The sequence below is a fragment of the Mustelus asterias genome, unplaced genomic scaffold, assembly GCF_964213995.1.
Source record: "Mustelus asterias unplaced genomic scaffold, sMusAst1.hap1.1 HAP1_SCAFFOLD_2897, whole genome shotgun sequence".
Classification (NCBI taxonomy): domain Eukaryota; kingdom Metazoa; phylum Chordata; class Chondrichthyes; order Carcharhiniformes; family Triakidae; genus Mustelus; species Mustelus asterias.
This window is the reverse complement of record NW_027592842.1, coordinates 11973-37743: the sequence shown is the minus strand read 5'-3', so window position 1 is coordinate 37743 and position 25771 is coordinate 11973. Positions and strand designations below refer to the sequence as shown.

The following is a 25771-nucleotide window of genomic DNA, read 5'->3' as shown; positions in this document are numbered from 1 at the left end:
CATTTTGCTACTTTTGTCTTTCTTTGAACCTCCCTCAGTCCACATCTCAATGTTGTCCACCCACCTGATTTTCCTTCTTCCTCTTCTGTTTTTACCTTCAATTTCTCCTTCAGTTGTTGTCAGGACAGGTTATCTTTTCCAATGTCCGCACTTGGTAGGTCTGTAACATTCTGGCTCCCCAGCATCAAATTTGGCGGGACCCCAGAGATGCACTGGGAAATCCCTCTCGGAAGTTCCCATGTAAGGCTTTACGCAACAATTGTCCAGAAACACGAACTTCCCCTGGACAATTGCACCTCTAATTTTAGCGTAACCATTTTGAATACCCAGACTGAGGTGCCCACAGAACACCCCCGCACCCCCAATACTCTGTATCCCCACCCTGACTAAACATTCCCCCCAAGCCCTCCACCCCCAACCCAGTGTCTGAAGCCACCCTCTGACTCAATGCAGCCCTCCCAATGATCCAAATCTCATCCAGTTCCTTGGATACTTATCTTTTCCCTGGCCTCTTTAAACCTGATGTGGAGGTGCCGGCATTGGACTGGGGTAAACACAGTAAGAAGTCTCACAACACCAGATTAAAGTCCAACAGGTTTATTTGGTAGCACAAGCCACTAGCTTTCGAAAGTCAGTGGCTTGTGCTACCAAATAAACCTGTTGGACTTTATCCTGGTGTTGTGAGACTTCTTACTCTCTTTAAACCTTGCATGCTTTTCAGTAAGAGTTTTAACAACACCAGGTTAAAGTCCAACAGGTTTATTTGGTAGCAAATACATTAGCTTTCGGAGCGCTGCTCCTTCGTCAGATGGAGTGGAAATCTGCTCTCAAACAGGTTTGAGAGCAGATTTGAGAGCCCTGTTTGAGAGCAGATTTCCACTCCATCTGACGAAGGAGGAGCGCTCCGAAAGCTAATGGTATTTGCTACCAAATAAACCTGTTGGACTCTTACTGTGTTTACCCCAGTCCAACGCCGGCATCTTCACATCATGCTTTTCAGTAGCCAGTGCAGTGAAAGTGTAAAATGGAAGCATGCCTCCCCCTGCCTGTTTGCCAGAACTGTACTGCACTGGGACCTTTGGGAACTCTTCTGCTGCAGGCCCCAAGCAGCTCCAGTCAGCAGAGATTTCAATGAAGTTTCCCAATGCAGGTAAGTGCACTTTAAACCCTTGTAATTCCAGTGGGCCATCACTTTCCGATGCTGGGAGTAAGTGATGACCCGTTATCTTTCTCTCTCTAACTGTACTCAGCAGTCCTTTTGATTCCTGAACTTCTACCCTTGATCTGTCCATTTAGCTGATTCTGAGTATCCTCCGCCTTGCCCACACTTCAAAAGTTCTTATCCACCTCTCCAACTCCAACTTCTGCCCCCGTAGAATGCAGCACTCCACACCAATGACCGTACAATAAGTTTCTTCAGCTTCAGGCTGAGTAACATATAAAAGCCTAGTCGGTAGGAACAGTCATTTCAGCAGTTTCAAAGCCAGCTGTGGGGGCCACAGATAGTTTGACAGAGACATTGAAGGTTTCAGTGTAAGTAAAAAGAAAAATATTTCCAATGGTGAAAATAGGAAGTGAAGAAAAATCAGGGAACATCAACAGATCAGGCATCATCTGTGGAAAGGAATAAAGTTGATTTTTTAATGCTATTCACCTGTAATGCTTTCTAGTTGTGAAGAAGGGTTTATACCCGAGGTGTTCACTCCTGGTCGCTCCACAAATGTTGCCTGGCTTGCTGAGTGTTTTCAGCATTTTTTTTGTTTCAAGGTTTTGCTGTTGAAAGTTTTTAAAGTCTTTAAAGTTTATTTATTAATGTCACAAATAGGTTTACATTAACACTGCAATTAAGTTACTGTGAAAACCCCCGAGTTGCCACACACTGCTGCCTGTTCGGGTACACTGAGGGAGAATTTAGTGTGGCCAGTGTACCTAACCAGTGTGCCTTTCGGATTGTGGGAGGAAACCGGAGCACCCGGAGGAAACCCACGCAGACATGGGGAGAATGTGCAAACTCCACACAGTCAGTGACCCAAGCTGGGAATCGAACCCGAGTCCTTGCCGCTGTGAGGCAACAGTGCTAACTGCGGCCCCCATCAACTTTAATCCTTTCTACAGATACCTGACCTGTTGATGTTCCCTGATTTTTCTTCACTACCTATTTCCACCATTAGAAATATTTTTCTTGGTGCCACCGTGCCGCTCTTTTGTCGTGACACAGTTTCATCAGCCATTAATGTAACCAGAAATTTACTGAGTCCCCTGAGAAATTGGTAACAGAAATAGGTTCCAGTACATAATGCTGAATAGTTTCATTGACTCCTTTTAAATAAACTTTATTTTACTGTGATTCCCTTAATCTTCAATAGCTTATTTTCATAATTCAGAGCTGATCCATGACAACCGTGTGCATTGTATCATTCCAGTTGTTGTATATCTCATAAACCATGCTGGAGTTTTGCATAAACATGAATCTCTGCTGCCACCTCCTACTATCCAAAGCAAGTGCAGTTATTATGCTCAATTGTTTGAGACACTCAGTTGCTCAGTCAGAGAACAGGTTAAAGCTGCCTCAACAGTGGCAGTTAAACTAGAGTGAGCCAAGAAACTCAAGTCTTTGGCTGGAGGCAGTCAACTAATCTGCTTGTGGGCCGTATGTAATCGGTTAATTTTTTTATCCATTTCTCTGTCAGTGACATCCCATTAAGGTGTGGAAGTTTATTTTGAATGAATTCCAGTGCTAAACATGAGGCAGGGAAGTCTGACCAGCTTCCAAAACCTCCAGGCCGAAACAAGTTGCCTGAACCCCTCCCCACCCACTTTGTTCCTGATGTGAAGACAGTTATACCAAGAAACATGGATGTATTATTAATGCATTCCTCCTGCAACTATATATTCAAAAGTTATATGTCAATGTAAAGAAAAATACAGTTGTCTTGAAAAATGATCAAATGTTTAAAAGCTGTTTTGTGTCAGCTCAACACCAAAGCAATGACATAACTATATCACAGAATTGTTATGGCAGAAGGAGGCCATTTGGCCCATCATGTCTCCAGCTCTCCAAATGAGCATCTTGGCTTCGTGCCGTTTCCCTGTAACCCTGCATATTGTTTCTAATCAAGTAAATATCTAATGCCCTTTTGAATGCCTCGATTGAACCTGCCTCCACCACATTTCCAGGCAGCACATTCTAGACCTGAACCACTCGCTGTGTATAAGCACTTAAGAATTTTGAAGAGCAGGAGGTAAGGTCATTGAACCTATGATGCCTGTAAATTTCTCCCAATTTCCTGCCATGATATTAATGGAATTGACAGAAACCCTGGTGAAACAGTGTAAATGACTATCTTTTGCCACTTACATTAGCTCTCTAAGATCACACTAAAATTACATCAGGAAATTGGAATAATCCTTGTGACAATTCCAGGTTCCAGACTCCACTGCACTTCAGTCACATGTCCCTCAATCACACTTTGATTCCACGATTCCATCACATTCTCAAAGGTCTTCCCGAGTAGCACATTTCATAAATCTGTTACCTTTTGAGTAAAACAAAGCTTTCTTAAACTTGAATCCCCAATCTTTTAACCGATCTATCCCTTGTGTTTGAACTCTTGGCTTTAACCATAGTGAACAATTTGTCTGGATCAACTAAGTAAAACAAATAATGCCTTCAACACAAAGTGAAAACAGACATGTTTTAGGCCCCTAAGCTGTTGTATGGATCTGTAATGAGTTACTGTTCATGGCGAATGTTGCCTGTCATCTCTTTTCCAGTCCTCTCTGCTGTGTATGGCTGGTGTTCATGCTGGTGTCGTGTCAAATTTCCTGGGTGGCCGGATCAATGTTGTCATGAGTAAAGGCATTCCATACTATGAAAGCACTCTTGCAAATAATGTCTCCTCAAAACTGTAAGTTCAATCATTGAGAAAAAAAAATTGCTGTGATCATTTGCTTATAACAATGAGGTTGGGAGAGTCATAATTATGTAATGTTCAGAGGAATGCAAATATTGCATTTATGTTAGTAAAGATATCGTGTTAGTCAAAAATCCAAAAAGGACCATCTTGATCCTTGCTGACACATGCTATTTTTTGCAGAGCAATCCATAATATCACTGTGCACTAAAGTTGCACAAAGTCAGCTCAGTGAAGGCTTTGCGTCCGGTTTTCTCACTCTTTCTAATATCTTTTGTGAGAAAAATTAATCCTCTGCCTGATACTTCATTGCCGCTGCATAGCTGAAACTGAGAGCGTAGAAAGCTGAGATAACTGAATGTTGGTCAGCTGAATAAGAATGGGAAATGATAGAAACACACAGCAGGTTGATCAGCATCTGAAGGAGAGTGGTTAAGGATTTGGATATGATCATTCATCAAATCTGAAAGGAGTGATGGTTTTTATATTCCAGTAAAAGTGATAATTCAATTGTTTTGCACCCAAGTTAGCTGATATTATAAATTATTCAATTTGTTAAGGGACAGCCCACTGTCTTTCAAATCACCATCCTAATCTCCCCTCTCAAAAGACTTGTCCTTAATCCCTCACTTCTTACAGACTCCTTCTCTCCAACATCCATTTCCTGATATATCCATGATTGTATTGTTGCCTCTCAAATCCATCTCCACACCTCCTTCAAAGTCCTATTTGAATTCCTTCAATCAGGCTTCCATGCTTGCCACTGCAACAAAGTGGTCCTAACCAAATATCACACTGGGGCATGAGCTTCAACCCCACCCACCCGGCATAAATGGATTTCGCTCAGGTGAGAAAAATTTGGAAATGTAAAATCTGACCCCCGGTTTTAACAGGAGCTGGCAACCAGCCCATTCTCATGAGGTGATTTTTGGTCATTTAAATATCTTGAAGAGGCTGCATGCCTCATTTGACCTACCTTCCAGGCTTAACACTGGCCAATTGGCTTTCCCAGGCCTTGGGGAAACCCAGCAGCTAACGGCTGGTGAGGAGTGAGGACTGCCTCATGATGAAGTGGCTTTGCAGCACTGCTTGTGGGCCAAGAATAGCAGGCATGCTTCCAACTAGCCCACCAAATGTACAAAAAGATTTGGGTTAAAACTGCACAACATGTGGGCCCCCACCGAAGTGGCTATCCTCACTGCCTCTGCCCTATTCTCACCTTACTCACAAAACCTAACCCAGTAACTTTCATGACCCATAACTGTGGTATATTTAGTCTGCCAAATGTTTCCGCTGCTGTTGGCAATGCTACCCAAGTTATCCTCTTCCAATACCTCTCCTCCATTGTCCAGCACATTTTACACTTTCTTACCTATCCAGTTATAACCAGAGCACCTTGGTTTCTCTCATTGCTCTGGCTAACAATTACTGGTTGGAAAGGACTCAATGTATCTTGTGCTTGTTGATCACACTGTAACCTCTGTGGACCTGCCAGACCAATGAGGTGTCATTTCCTTTATTTGTATACTTTTTGAAATAACCTATTCGAAAGGAATGGGAATATTTTAAATACAATATTTAGTAGCTCATGTCAGGATAGTTAAACGATTAATTCTGAGATATTTTATTACACAGTAATGTATAATTTAATCATACTAGCTTCTTTAATTTTACAGTGGCCCATTATCAGCCAGTCTGTTTACATTCAAGACCAATGGTGAGTATCTGGTCAAAGAAGCCAACTGTGATTTTATGCTTCTGCATGTTGCCTTAAATATTGAGCTTCTCAGTTTCTAAATGCAGCATTTAAAACAATCACTCGTGTCTGCAAAAAAAGCCTAATCAATTTTCCACTCTACCACTTCATTCTGGCATATATACGCCTGTATTTACAGATGTAATTTTCCCATTTTTCTTCTGTCACTTCAGAAACCCATAACTCATGCTGGATACAGTTCCAAAGGTTCTGACAACTCTCTTGAGTGCCTCATCTAAATGGCCATTTTACATCCATAAACCTTCAGTGTAGCAGGAAACAACATGGCACCGTTGCCCAGCCTGATTTTTGCCGTCATGTACCTATATCTTCCAACAATGTAGTTGGAACCTGACGAGGTTTTCTTTTCTGCTCTGCAACACTGGAAACACAAAGGCCAATTACAGTTGTAGCTGCTCGTTCAGCAGATTCAGAACATGGGTCCTACCTGGAAAGCTTCCATATCTTTATGGGTTGGCGCCTGATCAAATGGCGCTTGCAACATTCTGAAAGGGCTTTTGACAAGATGGACACAAGAGGTTGCTTCCCCTGGCTGGGGAATCTGAAACATGGGGGCATGTTTAAGACTGAATTGAGAAGAAATTCCTTCATTCAAAGGGGTGCACATTTTGGGATTGTCCCCTCCAGATGGTTCTGGATGTCCCATCGTTGGATGTACTTAATTCATAGATTCATAGACATTTGTAGCACAGAAGAAGGCCATTCGGCCTATTGCGTCCATGCCAATCAATAAAGATCTGACGACATTAGTCCCATTTTACAGCACTTGGCCCATATCCCTGGAGGTTACTATATTGCAAGTGAATATCTAAATACTAGAGTTACAAGGATTTCTGACTCAACCTCCCATTCAACTGTTAATTCCAGACTCCTACCATCCACTGGGTGAAAACGTTTCTCCTCAACTCCCCTCTTAGCCTTCTACCTTTTACCTTAAATCTATGCCCCCTGATTATTGACTCCTCTACTAATGAAAAAAGTGTCTTCTTATACACCCCATCTATGCCCCTCATAATTTTATACACCTCCAAAAAGTCACCTCTCAACCTTCGCTGTCTCAATGAAAATAGCCCCAGCCTGTTCAATCTTTCTTCATAGTTCAGCCTCTCCAGCCCAGGCAGCATCCTGGTAAATCTCTGCACCCTCTCCAGTGCAATCACATCCTTGAGGCTGAAATGGACAGATTTGTTTGGCCTCAGGGGATCAAGAGATATGGTGGTGTGGGCAAGAAAGTGGAGTTGAGACGGACAACAAGGCTCCTTCAACAGCACTTCCCAATCTGCGGCTCTACCACCCAGAAGGACAAGAGCAGCAGACACATGGAAACAGCACCACCTCAAATTTCCCCTCCTAACCATGCAGCATGTCACCATTCCTTCTCTGTCACTGAATCAAAAATCCTGGAATTCCACCACCCTTTCCAATAGTCCAATGGAAGTACTTGCACTAGATGGACTGCAGTGATTCTTGCAATTAGGAATGAGTAATATATTCTGGCCTTGCCAGTGCCAATTTTGCATCAACAAATTAAAAGTAAATAATGCTGGGACTAAAAGTCGTCATATGAGATGAATAAAAACTAGTGGTCTTTCATGCTTTTTTTAAACAATTGTTTGATTTTAGTTAGTCCTTTAGTCCTTGTGTGTACATGGCAGGTTGCAGTCTGATGATTTTAGATGTTTGCTATGTGTTTTATAGGTTGCTATGGAACACTGGGAATGGAGTCTGGGGTCATCGGAGACAGCCAGATCAATGCGTCTTCAGTTCTCCAGTGGCACGACCCTTCCGGACAGTTTCATGTCTGGGGACCAGAAAAGGCGCGTCTGAAAAAGCCTGGTTCACCCTGGGCTGCTTTTCATACTGATGAACCCCAGTGGCTTCAAATAGACTTGAAGAAAGAGAAGAAAATAACAGGTAACAACTCGTGTCGTTGGCAAAGATTGATTTTATGTGCAGATCTATACGAAGTTTTATGCTAAGACCATAAGACATAGCAGCAGAAGTAAGACATTTGGGCCATCAAGTCTGCTCCGCCATTCAGTTAAATCATGACTGATCTGATGTGATAATTCTCAACTCCACTTTCCTGCCTTATCCACATAACCCTTAATTTCCTTGCTGATTAAAAATCTATCTCAACCTTGGAAATGTTTAATGATCCAGCCTCTTCAGCCCTCTAATTGAGAGAAGAAACTTCTCCTTATCTCTGTCTTAAATGGATGATCCCTTATTCTGAGATGATGCCCTCTGGTTCTAGATTCTCCCACAAGGCGAAACAACCTCTCAGCATCTGTCCTGTCAAGCCTCCTGAGAATCCTATATGTCTCAATAAGGTCACCTCTCATTCTTCTAAACTCCAGTGAGAATAGCCCCAAAGTACTCAACCTCACCTATCAAGAAATCCCTCCATACCCAGGATAAATCTAGTGAACTTTCTCTGGACTGCCTCCAACACCAGTGTAGTAGATAAGGGGACCAAAACTATTCACAATATTCCAGGTGTAGTCTAACTGGTGCCTTATATAGTTTTAGCAAGACTTCCCTATTTTTATACTCTATTCCCTTTGAAATAAAGGCCAGCATTCCATTTGCCTTCCCTATTACCTGCTGAATGTGCATGCTCGCTTTTTGTGATTTATGCATGATGACTCCCCAAGTCCCCCTGTGCTACACCTTTCTGCAGTCTTTCACTATTTAAATAATATTCAGCTCCTTTATTCTGTCTGCCTTCCAAACCCATTACCACTACCACCTAGAAGGACAAGGGCAGCAGATATCTGGGAACACCACCATCTGGAGCCTCCCCACCAAATCACTCACCATCCTGACTTGGAAATATATCGCTGTTCCTTCACTGTCGCTGGGTCAAAATCCTGAAATTCCCTCCCTAACAGCACTGTGGATGAGCCTACACCACTTGGACTGCAGCGGTTCATGAAGGCAGCTCACCACAGTCTACTTAAGGGCCACTAGGGATGGGCAATAAATGCTGGCCTAGCCAAAGTGGCCACATCCCATAAATGAATTTTTTTTAATTTTCCGTGGATTTGGAAAGTGCTGTCGAAGTTGCCTTGTTGAAATGCTGCAGTGCATCTTGTAGATTCTATGCTGTCACTGTGTGACACTGATGGAGGAAGTGAATGTTTAAGGTGGTTGATGAGGTGCCAATCAAGCAGGCTGCTTTGTCTTGGATGGTGTTGAGCTCCTTGAGTGTTGCAAGAGCTGCACTCATCCAGGCAAGTGGACAGTATTCCATCGCATTTTCTTTGTTTTCTCGAATGCCAGTGCCAATACACACAAAATAAACTACCGCAAAATAATGTGCTCCACTATTTTCTTCTATGTGTTTATCTCATCAAATTCTTAAACTTATAGACAACACTGCCCTGGATGTACATCCAAATGGAGGATAATTTGGTGGTTCCTTTACAGGCACGCTCTCCAATCACCTCAATTCCCTAAAATTTGTTGCACTCAGAAAATACAATTGACCTGGGAACAAACTTGGGAAAATTTCCTCCGTTTGGCTTGTTCAAACTGACATAAAATATAAACCATTCGCAAAGACTAATAAAAGGACAATTTTAACAATGCAAATATGAGTGTAATTATTTATTTAATCCATGCCAGAGTAGTACAATGAATGAACAACTCATGCAGCCCATGACAACTTTGGATGAATGATGTATATTATCATTGCAGACTTATGTAATAGAGACCCCTTTGACAAAGTTTAGAAGTCATCAGTTTACGTTTAAAATCTGTACAGAACATTTTGTCAGGACTGATGCATTTATATTTACACAGAGGGATGAGTCTGGTACTAATATCTGGTACCTCTGACAAAGGGCCATCCGGACTCAAAATGTTGACTATATTCTCTCTCTCCATAGATGCTGTCAGCCCTGCTGAGTTTCTCCAGCATTTTCAGATTCCAGCATCTGCAGTATTTTGCCTTTAACTAATATCTATCACTTGTTCCCCCTTATTGTTAATATTGTTTAAGATCATGCTGCCCCCATCCTCTATTTTAAAATCTTTAGTGCAATAGGTTTTCGATCATTCTCCATTCAGTATCCAGTAGTAGATAAAGACATTAAGGCATTAATGCTTAAGGTGCTACAAACAGGCTTTGCTGCAAGCCAGTACCAAATAATGGAGTTAGGCAAAGGCTAGTTGAGTCTCATAAACTGACTTCTGTGTGTTAGATCCTTAGGTTACTGTCTGCTTATATTTTTTCTGTCTTCAGGTATAATTACCACGGGTTCTACCCTGGGCGAATATTCTTTTTATGTATCTGCATACCGAATCCTCTCCCGACATGATGGGCAGGATTGGAAGGTATATAAAGAAGCCAACAGTGACCTGGACATGGTTAGTACACTAAAGTGAGTTGCTGTTTGTAAAGCAAAGTCCTCAATTCTATATAATCCCACTACACTGAGTCTTTATGATAGCTACATCTCTGCAATAGTTGATTATACATTTTATTTGCTAGCTAATAGACATTAGGATGCCTCGATAATAAAAATATGATCAGAATTTGAAAGCCATATCACATGTGACTTTGTGTTCTAAGTGTTTAAAGTGTTTTGTAATCTTTACTTTATATTTATCTTTACTTTATATTTAAAGTTCTCAAAAAGCAGTCTCATTAAAGTTATATTTGTGAGTGTGCGGGAACAATAAGGTTGTTTCCAAGTATTAACTCTCACTACTTTCCACTGGTAATGGGTTTGTTGGCATGTTCCTGTGACTTTGCGTATATGAAATCAGTGGGTGGGACTTTCCAAAATCCAAGTCACCAATGGGGTTTTGAATTTGGGAGATGACTTACCAGCAAATAATGAGTGCTTTGACGGCAGTTCCCATCTATTGATATTAATGGATGGGGGAGAAGTCACAAGGCATGAAGCCTATGATTGACAAATCAATATTGTCCAATACGTTAACAACTAGCCCCATGGCTAATTTGAAATCCAAACGTTGGAGTTGCATTTTTGATTAGTAAATGAAAAATATGCGATTATAAATAAGATTTGGATGTGGTGATCAGGAATCTCATAGAAAATTATAAAATTTAACAGGATTAAACAGGGTAGATTCAGAAAGAATGTTCCTGATGGTGGAAGAATCCAGAACTATGGGTCATAGTTCGAGGATAAGGGGTGAACCTTTTAGGACTGAGGTGAGGAGAAATTTCTTTACCCAGAGAGTGGTGAATCTGTGGAATTCACTGCCATAGAAAGTAGTTGGGTCCAAAACATTGTACGATTTCAAGAAGAAATGAAAGTTTAAAGTTTATTTCTCAGTGTCACAAATAGGCTTACTAACACTGCAATGAAGTTACTGTGAAAATCCCCTAGTCGCCACAGTCTGGCACCTGTTCAGGTACACTGAGGGAGAATTTAGCATGGCCAATGCACCTAACCAGCACGTCTTTCGGACTGTGGGAGGAAACTGGAGCGCCCAGAGGAAACCCACGCAGACACGGGGAAAATATAGCTTTTGGGACCAAACAGATCAAAGGATATGGGGAGAGTGGGGGATCAGGATATTGATTCTGATGAACAGCCATGATTAAAATGAATGGCCATGAAAAGAGAAAAATTCTGGTACACTTTTTTTTCCTCAGATATTCCAAGGAAATTCTAACAATTACCAAGAAGTTCGGAACAACTTCATCCCACCCATTCTCGCCCGTTACATTCAGATTAATCCAGTGCAGTGGCATCAGAAGGCAGCACTGAAAGTAGAGCTGTTGGGTTGCCAGCCATTCCAACCTTCATTGGGTAAGATTCCCATAACATACTCAGTGACAAATTACAGTGGAGCTGCAGTCGTTCAAGAATGTAGTGGTGTGCCCCCTTTCCAAGGGCAGTTAGGGATAAGCAACAAGTGCTACCCTTACCAGTGGTGCTCTTATCCCATGAAAGAATATACTTAAAAAAAGCTTGTTCAGATTAAGGGCCTGGGTGGGACAATCTTTCGGAGGGCTGGTGTAGACTCGATGGGCCGGATGGCCTCTTTCTCCACTGTAGGGATTCTATGATTCTATATAAATTTATTATAGCCACTCTCTATCCTTGCTGAAATGTAACTACACAAATGCTGAATTTTTAATGGAAAGAGAAAAGCCATTTGTAGATAATGTTGGAAAAATGCTTTGCAATGTAGTTGTTATGTGGCATGAGAACGCTCAGCAACCAGCTTCCCTAATGCACTTCTGCTCTAACATTGGCAGGAGAATGTGGAAACTGGACCAGATCCTGAATGCAGTAGATCCAGCTTTTAAGTTGTGCATTCTGTAATAGGCTATTAGGTGCAAAACCTCCATCCACTCCAAGCATTGCTATCAATATCAGAGGATGGAGGGTCAGAAGCTACCAAAGTTTGGGACCACACGTCTGGTCCGTAGATGTACTCTTGGTAAGGCACCCATGGGGCTACTTGAGTGGTCCTGTCTGGGATTGAAACCTGGCTCCCTGAAGAGAACCAACATGTTTTTTCAAAAAAAGCATTGAGCACCATGCATGACTGTGGTATGCACCCATCACACAGACACTCCCAGGTATCCCTCCTGTGGCACAGATCATTAATATTGAGCTGTGTGGAGCTTCACACAACCCTTATAAGCTTTGGTGAAGTCAGCAGGAGTGATTGCAAGAAGGCACATTCCAGCACCAGCAACTCACCAAGGCACCTTCAACAGCACCCTCTAAATTCACCACCTCAAAGAACAAGGGCAGCAGATGCAGTGGAAACACTGCCCACCTGCAAGTTCCCCTCCAAGCCACACACCACCCTGACTTGGAAACATATGGGCGCTCCTTCACTGTCAATGGGTCAAAACCTTGGAATTCTCTCCCTTACAGCCCTGTGAGTGTACCCACACCACATGGACTGCAGCGGTTCAAGAAGTGGCTCGCCACCACCTTCAAGAGCAAGTGGGGATGGGCAACAAATGTTGGTCTAAGCAGTGTTGCCCATATCCCATGAACGAGTTAAGCAAAACTGTCCCAGATACTTTCACCCTTGTCCTCTTGCTGATTATCTGGGCCTCAGTGACAGTGATCACGTCTGAAACAAGTGCTGATGATCTGTTCCCAGATGAATTTTCTACACAGTAAGACCTATAATACGTTTGACACATTTTCCACAGCTCCTCTGGTTGTCAGTATATTGATGAGGTCTATAAAATGCAACTAGAAATACTTTTCTCTATATTCCTTCATGTGGCACTGGCTGTTGCATCCAAACCCTGTCAAATTGCACTTTCTATCATTCAAAAACAAAGATAACCCAGGGGTTGGAACTTGACTCTGTTTTCTCTTGCCGGTGATTTGACCTTGGCAAGCACCATATAGTAACTGTGGGTGCACAGAGTTCTTCTACATTCGGATTCTTTACTCCCAACTCCTCCCAGATAATTGTTGCACACACACGTTTGCAAGCAGTGCTGCAGGAAGCGTGCTCACAGCTGCATGTATGGTTGAGTCTAGGAGTATGCATATTGCTTCCAATCTTCGTGAACTAGTCCTGAGTTTGCTCATTTCTGTGGGGGCGAAGGAACAAAGTTATAGCCTTGGGACCGATTCCAGTTCACAGAAGAGGAGGCTGGTCCATTAAAGAGAAGCTATCACAACACTTGAAATGTTTTCCTGGCTAATTCTCGTATTACATCATATTCCTGTTATTTGTTTTTGCAGCTCGGGCTCCATCCCAGTCTCTGCCTCCTGTGCTCAGCACAGAAATCCCTCCAAAGTTTGATGAAATGACCTTTACGCCAGAAGTCAAGAACAATTCACTGACTCCTAAGGTGACCAAAGGTATGCCAAGCCATCAGTGAGGCCCTTTACTAACTGAAATATTGGCAGCTCTGCAGACACTAATATTATTCAATCCTGTTTCAGGGTTTGGGCCTCTGCAACCAGCTGGAAATATTAATAGAAAAGTGGGAAAAAAAATTCTTTAAAATGGAATCCCATTTAACTTTTAAAATTAGGTAACAGTATTATCAGACTTGTGATGAAATAGTCATGCCTGCAACTGTTCTGACTCTTTAAAATCCCTGATGTAAGTTCTCAGTTTAATTGCTGAATGAGTGGTGTGAGAATCACTAATATGTAAGGTAATGCGCAAAGCTTATCCTTAATTAAGTCAGTTGATAGAATTAGCAAACAAAGCTTTGCGATCTGTGCATTGTGGAACAGTGCAATCCAATACAATTGAAGCAAAGCTACTGGTTTTCAATTTTCACAGAAAAATGGGTGATATTGTGGAATGATATCTCCAAAACGCTGGGTTAAAAAAAAAACTCAATTAAAATCAGCATTAGTCTTACTTAATCAAATCAGTGTGCTGAATACAAGACACATCAGTCCCTTTGCATTCTGGTAAATAAAACCACATGTTTTCTGGTTCGATGGAACAGAAGAGAATTACAAATTCATTCCCCGAAAACCACTGTTAATTCCTGGAAATCTATATGATATTTAACATATTCGGTCGTCACAATACATTGAACCTGGACATACGTTCCCTTAATTTTTCTTTCCATCCTTTAAGCCTCCTGGCCTGAAGATGGCAGTCCTTAGCTGGGTGTGATTCCACATGGAATAGGGCCGTACCAGGTGGTAGGTCTTTATATACGAGCACTAACAGTTACCATCGGTGTGCTATTCTTTCCATGAAGACCATCACAGATGTCTAACCCCTGACCATTTCTATTGTATTTTTGTCAGCCCACCCAGCTGAGAACAGTTTACTCGCCACCACACAAGGATTGGTTTGAATTGAGTCCTTCCCTGTCTGAATTAAGTTGTTACCTCAGGGCCTTAACTTATGGTGCTTTACTCTTGAACTACTGGGTGGGTGGAGGCGGGGAATTAACTCACAGTTACTCCCATGTACCATTATTAATCCTTCTGAACAGGCAATCCTGAGTAGAATTCAGTTAGTTACTATTAACCCACTGCTTTGTTGAGTTAAGCATTTAAATACCTTTTAGTGCAAAGGTCAACTGTGACATAGCAGAATGGTAACCAAGGTAATTCAATCAATTAAAAAGCATACCTATTTTCTTAGAGATCTGAGTTAACGATTTGGTTAATTCAGATGTAGAGTTGCTTGCTAATAGAATAGAAGAATAGAATCCCTATATTGCAGAAGGAGGCCATTCAGCCCATCAAACCCGCACCAATAACAATCACACCCAGGCCCTATCCCCATTTATTTACCCTGCTAATCCCCCTGACGCTAAGGGGCAATTTAGCATGGCCAATCAACCTAATCCGCACATCTTTAGAGTGCATTGGTTGGACTTTGTTTCGGCCTATGTTTTATCCAAAGGTACAACAGGCCAAATATTTACAGAGCATTCTGTGCCCCTAGTTAACCACCTGGATAAAGTTTGGGAAGCTTAAATCATCTTTACAGTTTCTCCCAGTTGTATTCTGTCACTATGCCATAATATCTACAGCTTTCCTCTTTTTAAAAAGTTACTTACAAGTGCACCCGACTCATTTGGAATGGGTAGTTCAGCTTGAAAGAGAAGTTCAGGATGATTGAGGTTACCAGGAAGAACTTTCTGGAAGATTTGCACATGTAAAATTAGTGTTTCTGGTTTTGTTTCTAAAAGTTCACACATGCCTATGAGTACAGAATGTCATCAGACACCTCAGAGTTTGTGTATAATTGTGTATTGGTACAAATACAACTGATATTATTGAAGGTTCTACCGTAAGTGTGCTGTGAAAATTTGCGACTGTAAATGTTGTTGTTCGCCAGAAACTTTAGAAGTGTTTGCAAACACAAACTGTTTAGTTTCACATTTCAGATTTAAACATAGAAATGTGAGATTACTGGCCTAATGGATCCTTTTTTTCAAAGCTAGTCTGTACTTGGCTTTAGCTGAACTGCAGCTGTTTTCAATGGGTTTCAGATGTGGCGTTGGCGGCTGTCCTGGTGCCTGTGTTAGTCATGGTGCTTACTACCCTTATACTGATCCTTGTATGTGGCTGGCATTGGAGAAACAGGTGAGCAAATGGTCAGCCGAGGAGCAGGGATTGCATAAATAAAGATTATGTTCCTTTAAAAAAAGTAATGAATAACCTTATTTAAACTTTTGAAATATTATTCCCAATAATTTAATGTTAAGATGGATTTCTTCTAATAAATCAGGCTTCTGCGTATAAAAGGTTAAAGCTGACTTTGCGAACCTGAGAAAAACAAAACTCTGGATGTTTTTCATTCATTATCACTTTTGAGTTATGATGAATGGTCGGGCAGTCACAATTCTTTCTCTATCTAGATCCTTAAAGTAAAGTAAAACGTTTATTAATTAGTCACAAGTAAGGCTTACATTAACACTGCATTGAAATTACTGTGAAATTCCCCTAGTTGCCACATTCCAGTGCCTGTTTGGGTCAATGCACCTAACCAGCGTGTCTTTCAGACTGTGGGAGGAAACCAGAGCACCCAGAGGAAACCCATGCAGACACGGGGAGAACGTGCAAACTCTGCACAGACAGTGACCCAAGCCGGGAATTGAACCCGGATCCCTGGCGCTGTGAGGCAGCAGTGCGAACCACTGTGCCTTTTATTACTAAAGGTCTTTATTCTAGATGTTAAAAATACTAGGGATAACGTGCATGCATTTTCCCCTCTGATGCAGCACTGGGGCGGCATAGTGGTTAGCACTGCTGTCTCACAGCGTCAAGGACCCAGGTTCAATTCCGGCCTTGCGTCACTTCTGTGCGGAGTTTGTACATGCTCCCCATGTCGGCGAGGCTTTCCTCCGGGTACTCCGGTTTCCTCTCTCAGTCCAAAGATTAGGTTGAGGTCTAGGTTGATTGGCCATGCTAAATTAGGGGGACTACCAGGGTAAATGTGTGGGGTAACAGGGATGGGGCCACGATGGGATTGTTGATGGGCATTCAGCCCATCAGCCCAGACTCAGCGGGCTGAATGGCCTCCTCCTTCACTGTAGAGATTCTATGATTCTAAGTGCATTGTCTGTGAAGTATTAAGTCACAGCCATTCAGCTGATAACTGAAATTATTTCCATTGCAGAAAGAAGCCTGTAGCAGGGCCTTACAACTTACCGTATTGGGATCGAGCAGGTGAGTGATGCTCCAGCTAAGTAGGCAGATAGAGAGGGTGGTTTAGCATCTCATCCAAAAGCCTGATAATTCTGCAGTGGCCCGAGATAGCTGTTGAAGTCAGCAGTGAGTCTTGAATCTAAACTCATGTGCTTGATGGTGCTCGAACTGAGTCAAATAAAGGCAACATACTGCGGATGCTGGAATCTGAAATAAAAGCAGAAAGAGTTGGAAAATCTCAGTCGGTTTGACAGCATCTGTGGGAAGAGAACAGAGGCAACGTTTCAAGTCTGGCGAAGGGTCATCCACGCTCGAAACATTGACTCTATTCCCTCTCCACACATGCTGTCAGACCCGCTGAGATTTTCCAGTATTTTCTGTTTTGGTCCCAAACTGAGTCAAGCTGACATGGTTACAAAACGGCTGCGTTTTGTGATTGAATGTAACGTTTTCAAAAGCAAAATCTGATATGAAAATAAATACTCAGCAGACTTGGCAGCGTCTGTGCAGTGAAACATTAATGCTTCAGGTCGGCAACCTTTCATCAGAACTGGAAAAGGTTATAGATGCATCGGGTTATAAGCAAGGACAGCAGCAGGAAAGGGGGAGAGTGCAAAGAACCAAAGGGAAGTTCTGTGTTGGGGAGGGGGGGAAGGCGGGCCTTGAAAGGATAATCTCATGTCTCTAGCCTGTAAAGTTCATCCACATAATTTGTCAGCAGCACTCTTTTAGGAAAATATGAAACCAGGTGCAGGGACAAGTGCCACAATACAGGCATCAAAAAGCTACGGTAGATCAGGAAATAATGACCAAGAACCAGATGGCACCAAACTTGTGTTTCAAAAATTAATGAACGAGTGAGGGATGCATGTAATAAAACTATTTTTCATTTCTCCTAATAATTTCACATATTCTTTGAGTATGAGGAGGATTGAGCAATTCTTTCTGAATACTGTTCTTTGTAGCCAACAGCTGCATTATACATATACAAACCTGTTTACAGGGAGTAATATGCATTTTCCTCTCTGGTGCAATACAGTTCAATTGCCTAAAGGTCCAAGGAAGCAATGAACTAGAATCTAAGACTACATATATAATGATATGGAGATGCTGGTGTTGGACTGGGATGGGCACAGTAAGAAGTCTCACAACACCAGATTAAAGTCCAGCAGGTTTATTTGGTATCACGAGCTTTCAGAGTGCTGCTCCTTGATCAGGTGAGTGGAGAGTTGGGTTCACAAACACAGTATATATAGACACAGACTCAATTGCAAGATAATGGTTGGAATGCGAGTCTTAACAAGTAATCAAGTCTTTACAGGTGCAGACAATGCGAGTGGAGAGAGGGTTAAGCACAGGTTAAAGAGGTGGTAGATGGTACACAGTGTGTGTTGGTGGTGATGGAGTCTTTACAGACGATGTGAGTAGAGAGAGGAATAATCACAGGTTAAAGAGGTGTGAATTGTCTCAAGCCAGGACAGTTAGTAGGATTGGCCTGGGCTTGTAAAGTCCTACTAACTGTTCTGGCTTGAGACAATTCACATCTCTTTAACCTGTGATTATTCCCCTCTCCACTCGTATTGTCTGTACCTGTAAAGACTTGATTACCTGTAAAGACTCGCATTCCAACCATTACCTTGCAATTGAGTCTGTGTCTGTATATGCCCTGTTTGTGAACCCACCTGATGAAGGAGCAGCGCTCCAAAACCTTGTGATACCAATTAAACATTTTGGACTTTAACCTGGTGTTGTGAGACTTCTTGCAATACATAATGAATCTTGATTTCAACAATGAGTATAGAGAGAGGAGGAAAGGCCTTTAGGATGGCACGTTTGGAGACAACGAGAACAGAAAGCTCTGAGGAAGACAGGCCCGATAGCGATTTTAAAAAAAGAAAAATTGCAACGGGAATTACAGATGAGGGAGAGATTATCAATCAGTTTAAAAGTTTTATCTGTAACGAAATGTCAAAGTTGATGTCAAACTAATGCAATAGATTTTATAACTTTATGAAGTTAAAAAATTTGAACTTGTCTAACAAAATTGGGTGAATGTGTAATTAATGTAGGGAGCTGGCCTTGATTTTGTCATTCAATGAGAGGCCATAGGATTAGTTGATTATTGCATAGATCGATGTTGATAATTCTCCACACACACACACACACACACACACACACACACACACACACACACACACACACACACACACACACACACACACACAAATCCAAGGCCACACAGAAGCAGGTTCACTGCCAGCTAATGAATCACAAATGGAAAGTCTTGAGTAATCCAGACTCTCTAACGGTTTGAAATGAAAGATGGGCTTTGGTTGGCTTTTCTTTCCCATTGGCATTTCTTACTTCAATTCCTATGACATACCTGATAGGACAAACGTGTATCATGACACCTGGAATAGTGGTGCAGCCGTAACTTCCGAAAGGGAGGTGGGTGAATACCTGAAGGGAAAGCATGTACAGTGCCATGGGGGGGTATAACATTTGAATTGGAGTATTGCTGATAATATTCGAAGAATATTGATAGCCTGTGTGGCTCTTCTGACCAGCAGTAGTGTTTGTGACTATTTAACTAACTGGAAATTATGGTGCAGGCTGGTGGAAGGGGATGAAACAGTTTCTACCTGCGAAAAATGCTGAACCAGATGACACTTCTGTGCGCTACAGCAGCAGCGAGATGAGCCGTCTGAGAGCCCGGAATGCCAGCACAATGATCCAGACAGAACCCGCAGGTATTCGACAGCAATAAATGTAGAGACTGAGCAATCATTTAAAACAGGCAGTCCCATGAAACCGCTTACTATAAAATAGGATCAATAGTGTCTTGCTATGGTCATGTCTGCAGAATGAATTGTTGTGTAGATACGTGGCTGCAAAGTTTCAAACTGCTTTTTCCTTTCCACAAAAAAATCTGGTAAATATTAACTCTCTCTAAGGCCAGAATGTGTTGGCCCATCAGGCTGATATTCTGGTTATCGGAAATGATGCCTTCCTCAAGTGCTTATAGGTGACGCAAGTCCTGTTCCTGAAGGAGCTGCTGTCCCTCAAGTTTCTATCAGTTCCACCGCCATGAAAAATTTGATTCATCTGCCATTGGCCATGGCTCATAGCCCTAAGCATTGGATCCTTACCTGGGTCTGGGGCGATTCTCTAAAGGACAGGGAAACCCACTCCTAACTGAGGTCTCAAATGATCCTGCTACTCTACTTATTCAAGTGTTGATTCTTTGTGTATGAGCTCACAGTAAGCCTTCTTTTGTCCCCCTCTGATAACTAACTGGTTTTCAGAGAACTCTTCTGAGGCCCATTGTTATAATTCAGGTCAGAAACTCCAAAGTGTTTTATGAAGCCTGCCTGGATCATAAGTTTTGCAACTTGATTTTGGCTAGGGTGAGCATGCGATGTTTCACTTCAGATATGATTCAACTGACCCACCAGGGAGCTTTTATTAAACAAAGTTTATTTAAGAATACAGTTAACATATATAGAAAGAAAATTAGCAATAATTTTTACCAGTTACAAACAAGAACAAAAACAACCATGATATTGTATAACCCTTGACAAATATATGAAATGTTCTAAACTTTCCTATACTAAATCCTTGCCACAGGTTTAGCACAGAAAATATGAATGCTTGCATGATGCTGGAACTTAGTCCTTTGGTTGGATGCTGCAATTCTCTTGAGATGCACATGCACACACACACACACACACACTCACAAGCCTGAAGTCAGAACGGCTTCCCAAAACACCAGGGAGAGTGGGACAGATTCTAGTTACTAACTAGCGAACCACCAGCAGCAGAATTTTCACTCCAGGAAGGCAAGAAGCCTTGCTTCCAGCTAGCCAGCAGAATTTACAATCCCAGGGAGAGAAAGAGAGAAGCACTTGACAACCAGGCAGCTTCTGACGCTAAAACCAAAACTGAAAATGAATTCTTTGATTTTTCTGGGGAGGAACCACTTGACTTTGACTTGTCAATCAATCTTCCCTCTCACAATGCAGGGTCATAAAACAAATCCCAGAAAGCACCTGAGGTCCAGAGTAAAAATAAAACCCCATTTGAACCATTGAAGCAGCAATAAAATAACTTCTAGCAGGCCTCCCAGCAACAATGAAACCAAAAGTCCTGCTTACAACTGCAGAGAACATGATTTTTTTAAAAAACATTCCTTAAAGGTACACTAACGTCACACTGTTGCTTTGTTCCATGAGTCCTTAGTCTATGCACATTTTATAGCATGATGCTGCTGAGTATTTGTCCTTCAACTTGCACCCTGCATTCATGTCTGGATCTACAGTTGAGGTGAGGATACTCCAGGCATTGTCTCTTGGATTCAGCAGCTAGTTACAGGGCACCGGTGACAGAGATAGGAAGCATGCTTCTCTCTTGCACCCTCAGCTCCAAAGAGAGGTAGATAACAGCAACCTGGAGAAGTGTGGGGAGAGAGAACTTTGTTTTAACTGGCGTGTGAACAGAGATTTATTTAAAATGACCGTGGTTCTTCTTCCACCCTGCACTGGTCTGTTGTCAGTGTTTGGTAGCTAGATCGCCAGAAAAGGTGTCATGGAGAGGACCCGAATATAACAGCCACAGATCGTAACTTTTATTACTTGGGACTAAAGTGCAGAAAAGTAAAATAATGCCAATCCATTATTCAGAGGACTAATGATATGACTTTACATTTACAGAATATGCCCAGCCCCTCGTGGCAGGAGTAGCAGGGACACTACGACAGGGGTCCAGTTTTAAACCAGAGGAAGATGCTGAAACAGGATACAGTGATCCAGATGGGGACGGTCACTATGACGCTCCTGTGTCAGAGATTTACCATGCATATGCAGAACCTTTACCAGTTTCAAGCCCTGAATATGCCACTCCAATCATAATGGAAATTTCTGGTCACCCAACTGGAACCTTGGGATCTGCAGCAGCCTCCACCTTTAAATCAGTGGGTGGCACAGGCCCTTCCGTGGCGGGTAGTTTAAGCACATTGTTACCTAGAACTGAGGGTGCCCCTTCTGGACAGGTAGGCTATGATACACCGAAAGGAACGGTGGTCCCAATGCCTGCGGAGGAACTAGGATACCAGGTACCAATCAGTGTACCGCAGATACTAGCAGCGTCAGATGCTGAGTGAACTTCCAAAAGGAGACAACGTACAGAAGGTATTTTGGCGGGAAGAAGAGAATGAGTTTAAAAGAATATTGCTGCAGCGAAAGAAATGATTGTCCAAAGCTAATGGGTAGGCAAGTTACCGTGACAGAAACTGTTGCCTGTTTATGGTTGGAATACAGAGTCTTCTTGAATGTTGCCGTTCAACTGCATGTGCCTGGATTGTAGAGGCTGATTCATACTGGTATGGTATTCCATGTTGCCCGGTACCAAACGGTTAGATAATGCTCCACGTTAAAACATGAAAAAAATTGTTGATTCCGGTCAGTCCGTTGCGGTTCAGTTCAGCTGATTTTATGCTATTAGCTGCCAACCATTACCTACTGAAATCTGAATTAAGGAAACAACCTCATAGAACTGCCTACAATGGCAGGTGTTAAATTGGAGAGGCAGAAGACAATACTTAATGTCAAGTCTGAGCTGGGTTATATGGGGGAGACATGTGGAAAAAGCCTGGAGAGAACATCCTCTCCCATTAACACTGCAGCTTATCTTAACAGCGTTGAGAACCATCGCTTCTCGGCCTTTTGGCTAAGATCAAGGGTAGTATCGACATGCTGTATGTACTTGGTTGAAGTCATTAGGTTACATTTTAGCTTCATTTGAAGCAATTTTTAAAAGCAGCACCTCGGCCTTTTGGCTAAGATGCAAATGAGATCAAGCCTTGGAGGAGGTGCAATGCCTACTCCAATCAGCTTGGATCATGTCGATCAAGCCCAAGACAGGGGGTGAGAGCCCTGTCTTGTCAGCTTGGATCGGGAATGTCTCAACTTGAGACTCTGAATTGGACTTGATTTGATTGAATTTGATTTTTCAAAAAACAGCGTTGAGAACCATTTTAAATAGCTTATCCTGTAGGCCCTAAAATTCCTCAGGAATTCTACCAGTCTCCCACTGTAACTCGTAGAATAACAGTACAAATAAGTGGCAAACAGAGATGCTTTTCTCTGGAGTTCTGTCTCTTTTTGACTGAGACCAGCAGAATCCCCATTTAAAGTGAGGGCCATTTTTTTTTAAGGGAGCAAATTAGAGTTAGTCTTTTTGATGAATTTAATGTGCTTTGTAGATTGAATTTTAACTTTCTCTCGGAACGTGATCGAGCCTATTGAGGATCGTTAGTTATGGGTATGTTTTCACTCCAGCTATGTCTGGGAGTAGTTACACAATGAGTGCAGACCTCTCCACTGTGAGGTGTTTCCTTCTGCGGACGGGTTTTTTTTTAATGCAGTCTGAGCAGCATAGCTGTCTAGACAATTTCAGATTTGTTTTCCGAATACCCTCACTTTCTAAATGAGATGGATGCCATAGGGAGGAAATTTTAACCATTGGTGTTCAGCACAGGACATGCTAGACTCTCGGCAATGTGTGTGTAGGGTGGTGGGCAAGTCCCTGTAGCAGCAAATGTATGTTGCTGTTGTTGCGTGAGAAGCAATCACCCCAAACCATCACACTTTCTTTTTGTCTTGTGTAAAGCCTATTATGTCCTCAGTGTCTCCCTGTCCTCAGTGTCTCCCTGTCCTCAGTGTCTCCCTGTCCTCAGTGTCTCCCTGTCCTCAGTGTCTCCCTGTCCTCAGTGTCTCCCTGTCCTCAGTGTCTCCCTGTCCTCAGTGTCTCCCTGTCCTCAGTGTCTCCCTGTCCTCAGTGTCTCCCTGTCCTCAGTGTCTCCCTGTCCTCAGTGTCTCCCTGTCCTCAGTGTCTCCCTGTCCTCAGTGTCTCCCTGTCCTCAGTGTCTCCCTGTCCTCAGTGTCTCCCTGTCCTCAGTGTCTCCCTGTCCTCAGTGTCTCCCTGTCCTCAGTGTCTCCCTGTCCTCAGTGTCTCCCTGTCCTCAGTGTCTCCCTGTCCTCAGTGTCTCCCTGTCCTCAGTGTCTCCCTGTCCTCAGTGTCTCCCTGTCCTCAGTGTCTCCCTGTCCTCAGTGTCTCCCTGTCCTCAGTGTCTCCCTGTCCTCAGTGTCTCCCTGTCCTCAGTGTCTCCCTGTCCTCAGTGTCTCCCTGTCCTCAGTGTCTCCCTGTCCTCAGTGTCTCCCTGTCCTCAGTGTCTCCCTGTCCTCAGTGTCTCCCTGTCCTCAGTGTCTCCCTGTCCTCAGTGTCTCCCTGTCCTCAGTGTCTCCCTGTCCTCCGTGTCTCCCTGTCCTCCGTGTCTCCCTGTCCTCCGTGTCTCCCTGTCCTCCGTGTCTCCCTGTCCTCCGTGTCTCCCTGTCCTCCGTGTCTCCCTGTCCTCCGTGTCTCCCTGTCCTCCGTGTCTCCCTGTCCTCCGTGTCTCCCTGTCCTCCGTGTCTCCCTGTCCTCCGTGTCTCCCTGTCCTCCGTGTCTCCCTGTCCTCCGTGTCTCCCTGTCCTCCGTGTCTCCCTGTCCTCCGTGTCTCCCTGTCCTCCGTGTCTCCCTGTCCTCCGTGTCTCCCTGTCCTCCGTGTCTCCCTGTCCTCCGTGTCTCCCTGTCCTCCGTGTCTCCCTGTCCTCCGTGTCTCCCTGTCCTCCGTGTCTCCCTGTCCTCCGTGTCTCCCTGTCCTCCGTGTCTCCCTGTCCTCCGTGTCTCCCTGTCCTCCGTGTCTCCCTGTCCTCCGTGTCTCCCTGTCCTCCGTGTCTCCCTGTCCTCCGTGTCTCCCTGTCCTCCGTGTCTCCCTGTCCTCCGTGTCTCCCTGTCCTCCGTGTCTCCCTGTCCTCCGTGTCTCCCTGTCCTCCGTGTCTCCCTGTCCTCCGTGTCTCCCTGTCCTCCGTGTCTCCCTGTCCTCCGTGTCTCCCTGTCCTCCGTGTCTCCCTGTCCTCCGTGTCTCCCTGTCCTCCGTGTCTCCCTGTCCTCCGTGTCTCCCTGTCCTCCGTGTCTCCCTGTCCTCCGTGTCTCCCTGTCCTCCGTGTCTCCCTGTCCTCCGTGTCTCCCTGTCCTCCGTGTCTCCCTGTCCTCCGTGTCTCCCTGTCCTCCGTGTCTCCCTGTCCTCCGTGTCTCCCTGTCCTCCGTGTCTCCCTGTCCTCCGTGTCTCCCTGTCCTCCGTGTCTCCCTGTCCTCCGTGTCTCCCTGTCCTCCGTGTCTCCCTGTCCTCCGTGTCTCCCTGTCCTCCGTGTCTCCCTGTCCTCCGTGTCTCCCTGTCCTCCGTGTCTCCCTGTCCTCCGTGTCTCCCTGTCCTCCGTGTCTCCCTGTCCTCCGTGTCTCCCTGTCCTCCGTGTCTCCCTGTCCTCCGTGTCTCCCTGTCCTCCGTGTCTCCCTGTCCTCCGTGTCTCCCTGTCCTCCGTGTCTCCCTGTCCTCCGTGTCTCCCTGTCCTCCGTGTCTCCCTGTCCTCCGTGTCTCCCTGTCCTCCGTGTCTCCCTGTCCTCCGTGTCTCCCTGTCCTCCGTGTCTCCCTGTCCTCCGTGTCTCCCTGTCCTCCGTGTCTCCCTGTCCTCCGTGTCTCCCTGTCCTCCGTGTCTCCCTGTCCTCCGTGTCTCCCTGTCCTCCGTGTCTCCCTGTCCTCCGTGTCTCCCTGTCCTCCGTGTCTCCCTGTCCTCCGTGTCTCCCTGTCCTCCGTGTCTCCCTGTCCTCCGTGTCTCCCTGTCCTCCGTGTCTCCCTGTCCTCCGTGTCTCCCTGTCCTCCGTGTCTCCCTGTCCTCCGTGTCTCCCTGTCCTCCGTGTCTCCCTGTCCTCCGTGTCTCCCTGTCCTCCGTGTCTCCCTGTCCTCCGTGTCTCCCTGTCCTCCGTGTCTCCCTGTCCTCCGTGTCTCCCTGTCCTCCGTGTCTCCCTGTCCTCCGTGTCTCCCTGTCCTCCGTGTCTCCCTGTCCTCCGTGTCTCCCTGTCCTCCGTGTCTCCCTGTCCTCCGT

General features: G+C 44.1%; 1 protein-coding gene and 1 non-coding gene across 2 annotated transcripts; both read left to right on the top strand.

The window, feature by feature from the left end:
* The first annotated feature begins 1032 nt into the window (after positions 1 to 1032).
* On the top strand, positions 1033 to 23528 carry LOC144490123 (discoidin, CUB and LCCL domain-containing protein 2-like). Its single transcript, XM_078207932.1, has 11 exons — positions 1033 to 1150; positions 3734 to 3908; positions 5591 to 5631; positions 7390 to 7605; positions 9941 to 10065; positions 11327 to 11483; positions 13401 to 13520; positions 15635 to 15728; positions 16765 to 16814; positions 19406 to 19543; positions 21503 to 23528. The coding sequence occupies exons 1-11, from the start codon at positions 1033 to 1035 to the stop codon at positions 21949 to 21951; spliced, it is 1683 nt and encodes a 560-aa protein (XP_078064058.1). The 3' UTR covers positions 21952 to 23528.
* On the top strand, positions 22498 to 22693 carry LOC144490124 (U2 spliceosomal RNA). Its single transcript, XR_013497159.1, has one exon. It is a non-coding gene; the product is annotated as a U2 spliceosomal RNA (small nuclear RNA).
* Positions 23529 to 25771: the final 2243 nt, after the last annotated feature.

What these genes read in the sequence shown, in the direction of transcription:
- LOC144490123 (XM_078207932.1), top strand. Translation starts at nt 1,033, where the DNA reads ATGCCTCCCCCTGCCTGTTTGCCAGAACTGTACTGCACTGGGACCTTT. An exon ending in AATAATGTCTCCTCAAAACT is followed by an intron (nt 3,909 to 5,590) that starts GTAAGTTCAATC and finishes TTAATTTTACAG; the next exon opens with TGGCCCATTATCAGCCAGTC. An exon ending in GAAAGAGAAGAAAATAACAG is followed by an intron (nt 7,606 to 9,940) that starts GTAACAACTCGT and finishes TTCTGTCTTCAG; the next exon opens with GTATAATTACCACGGGTTCT.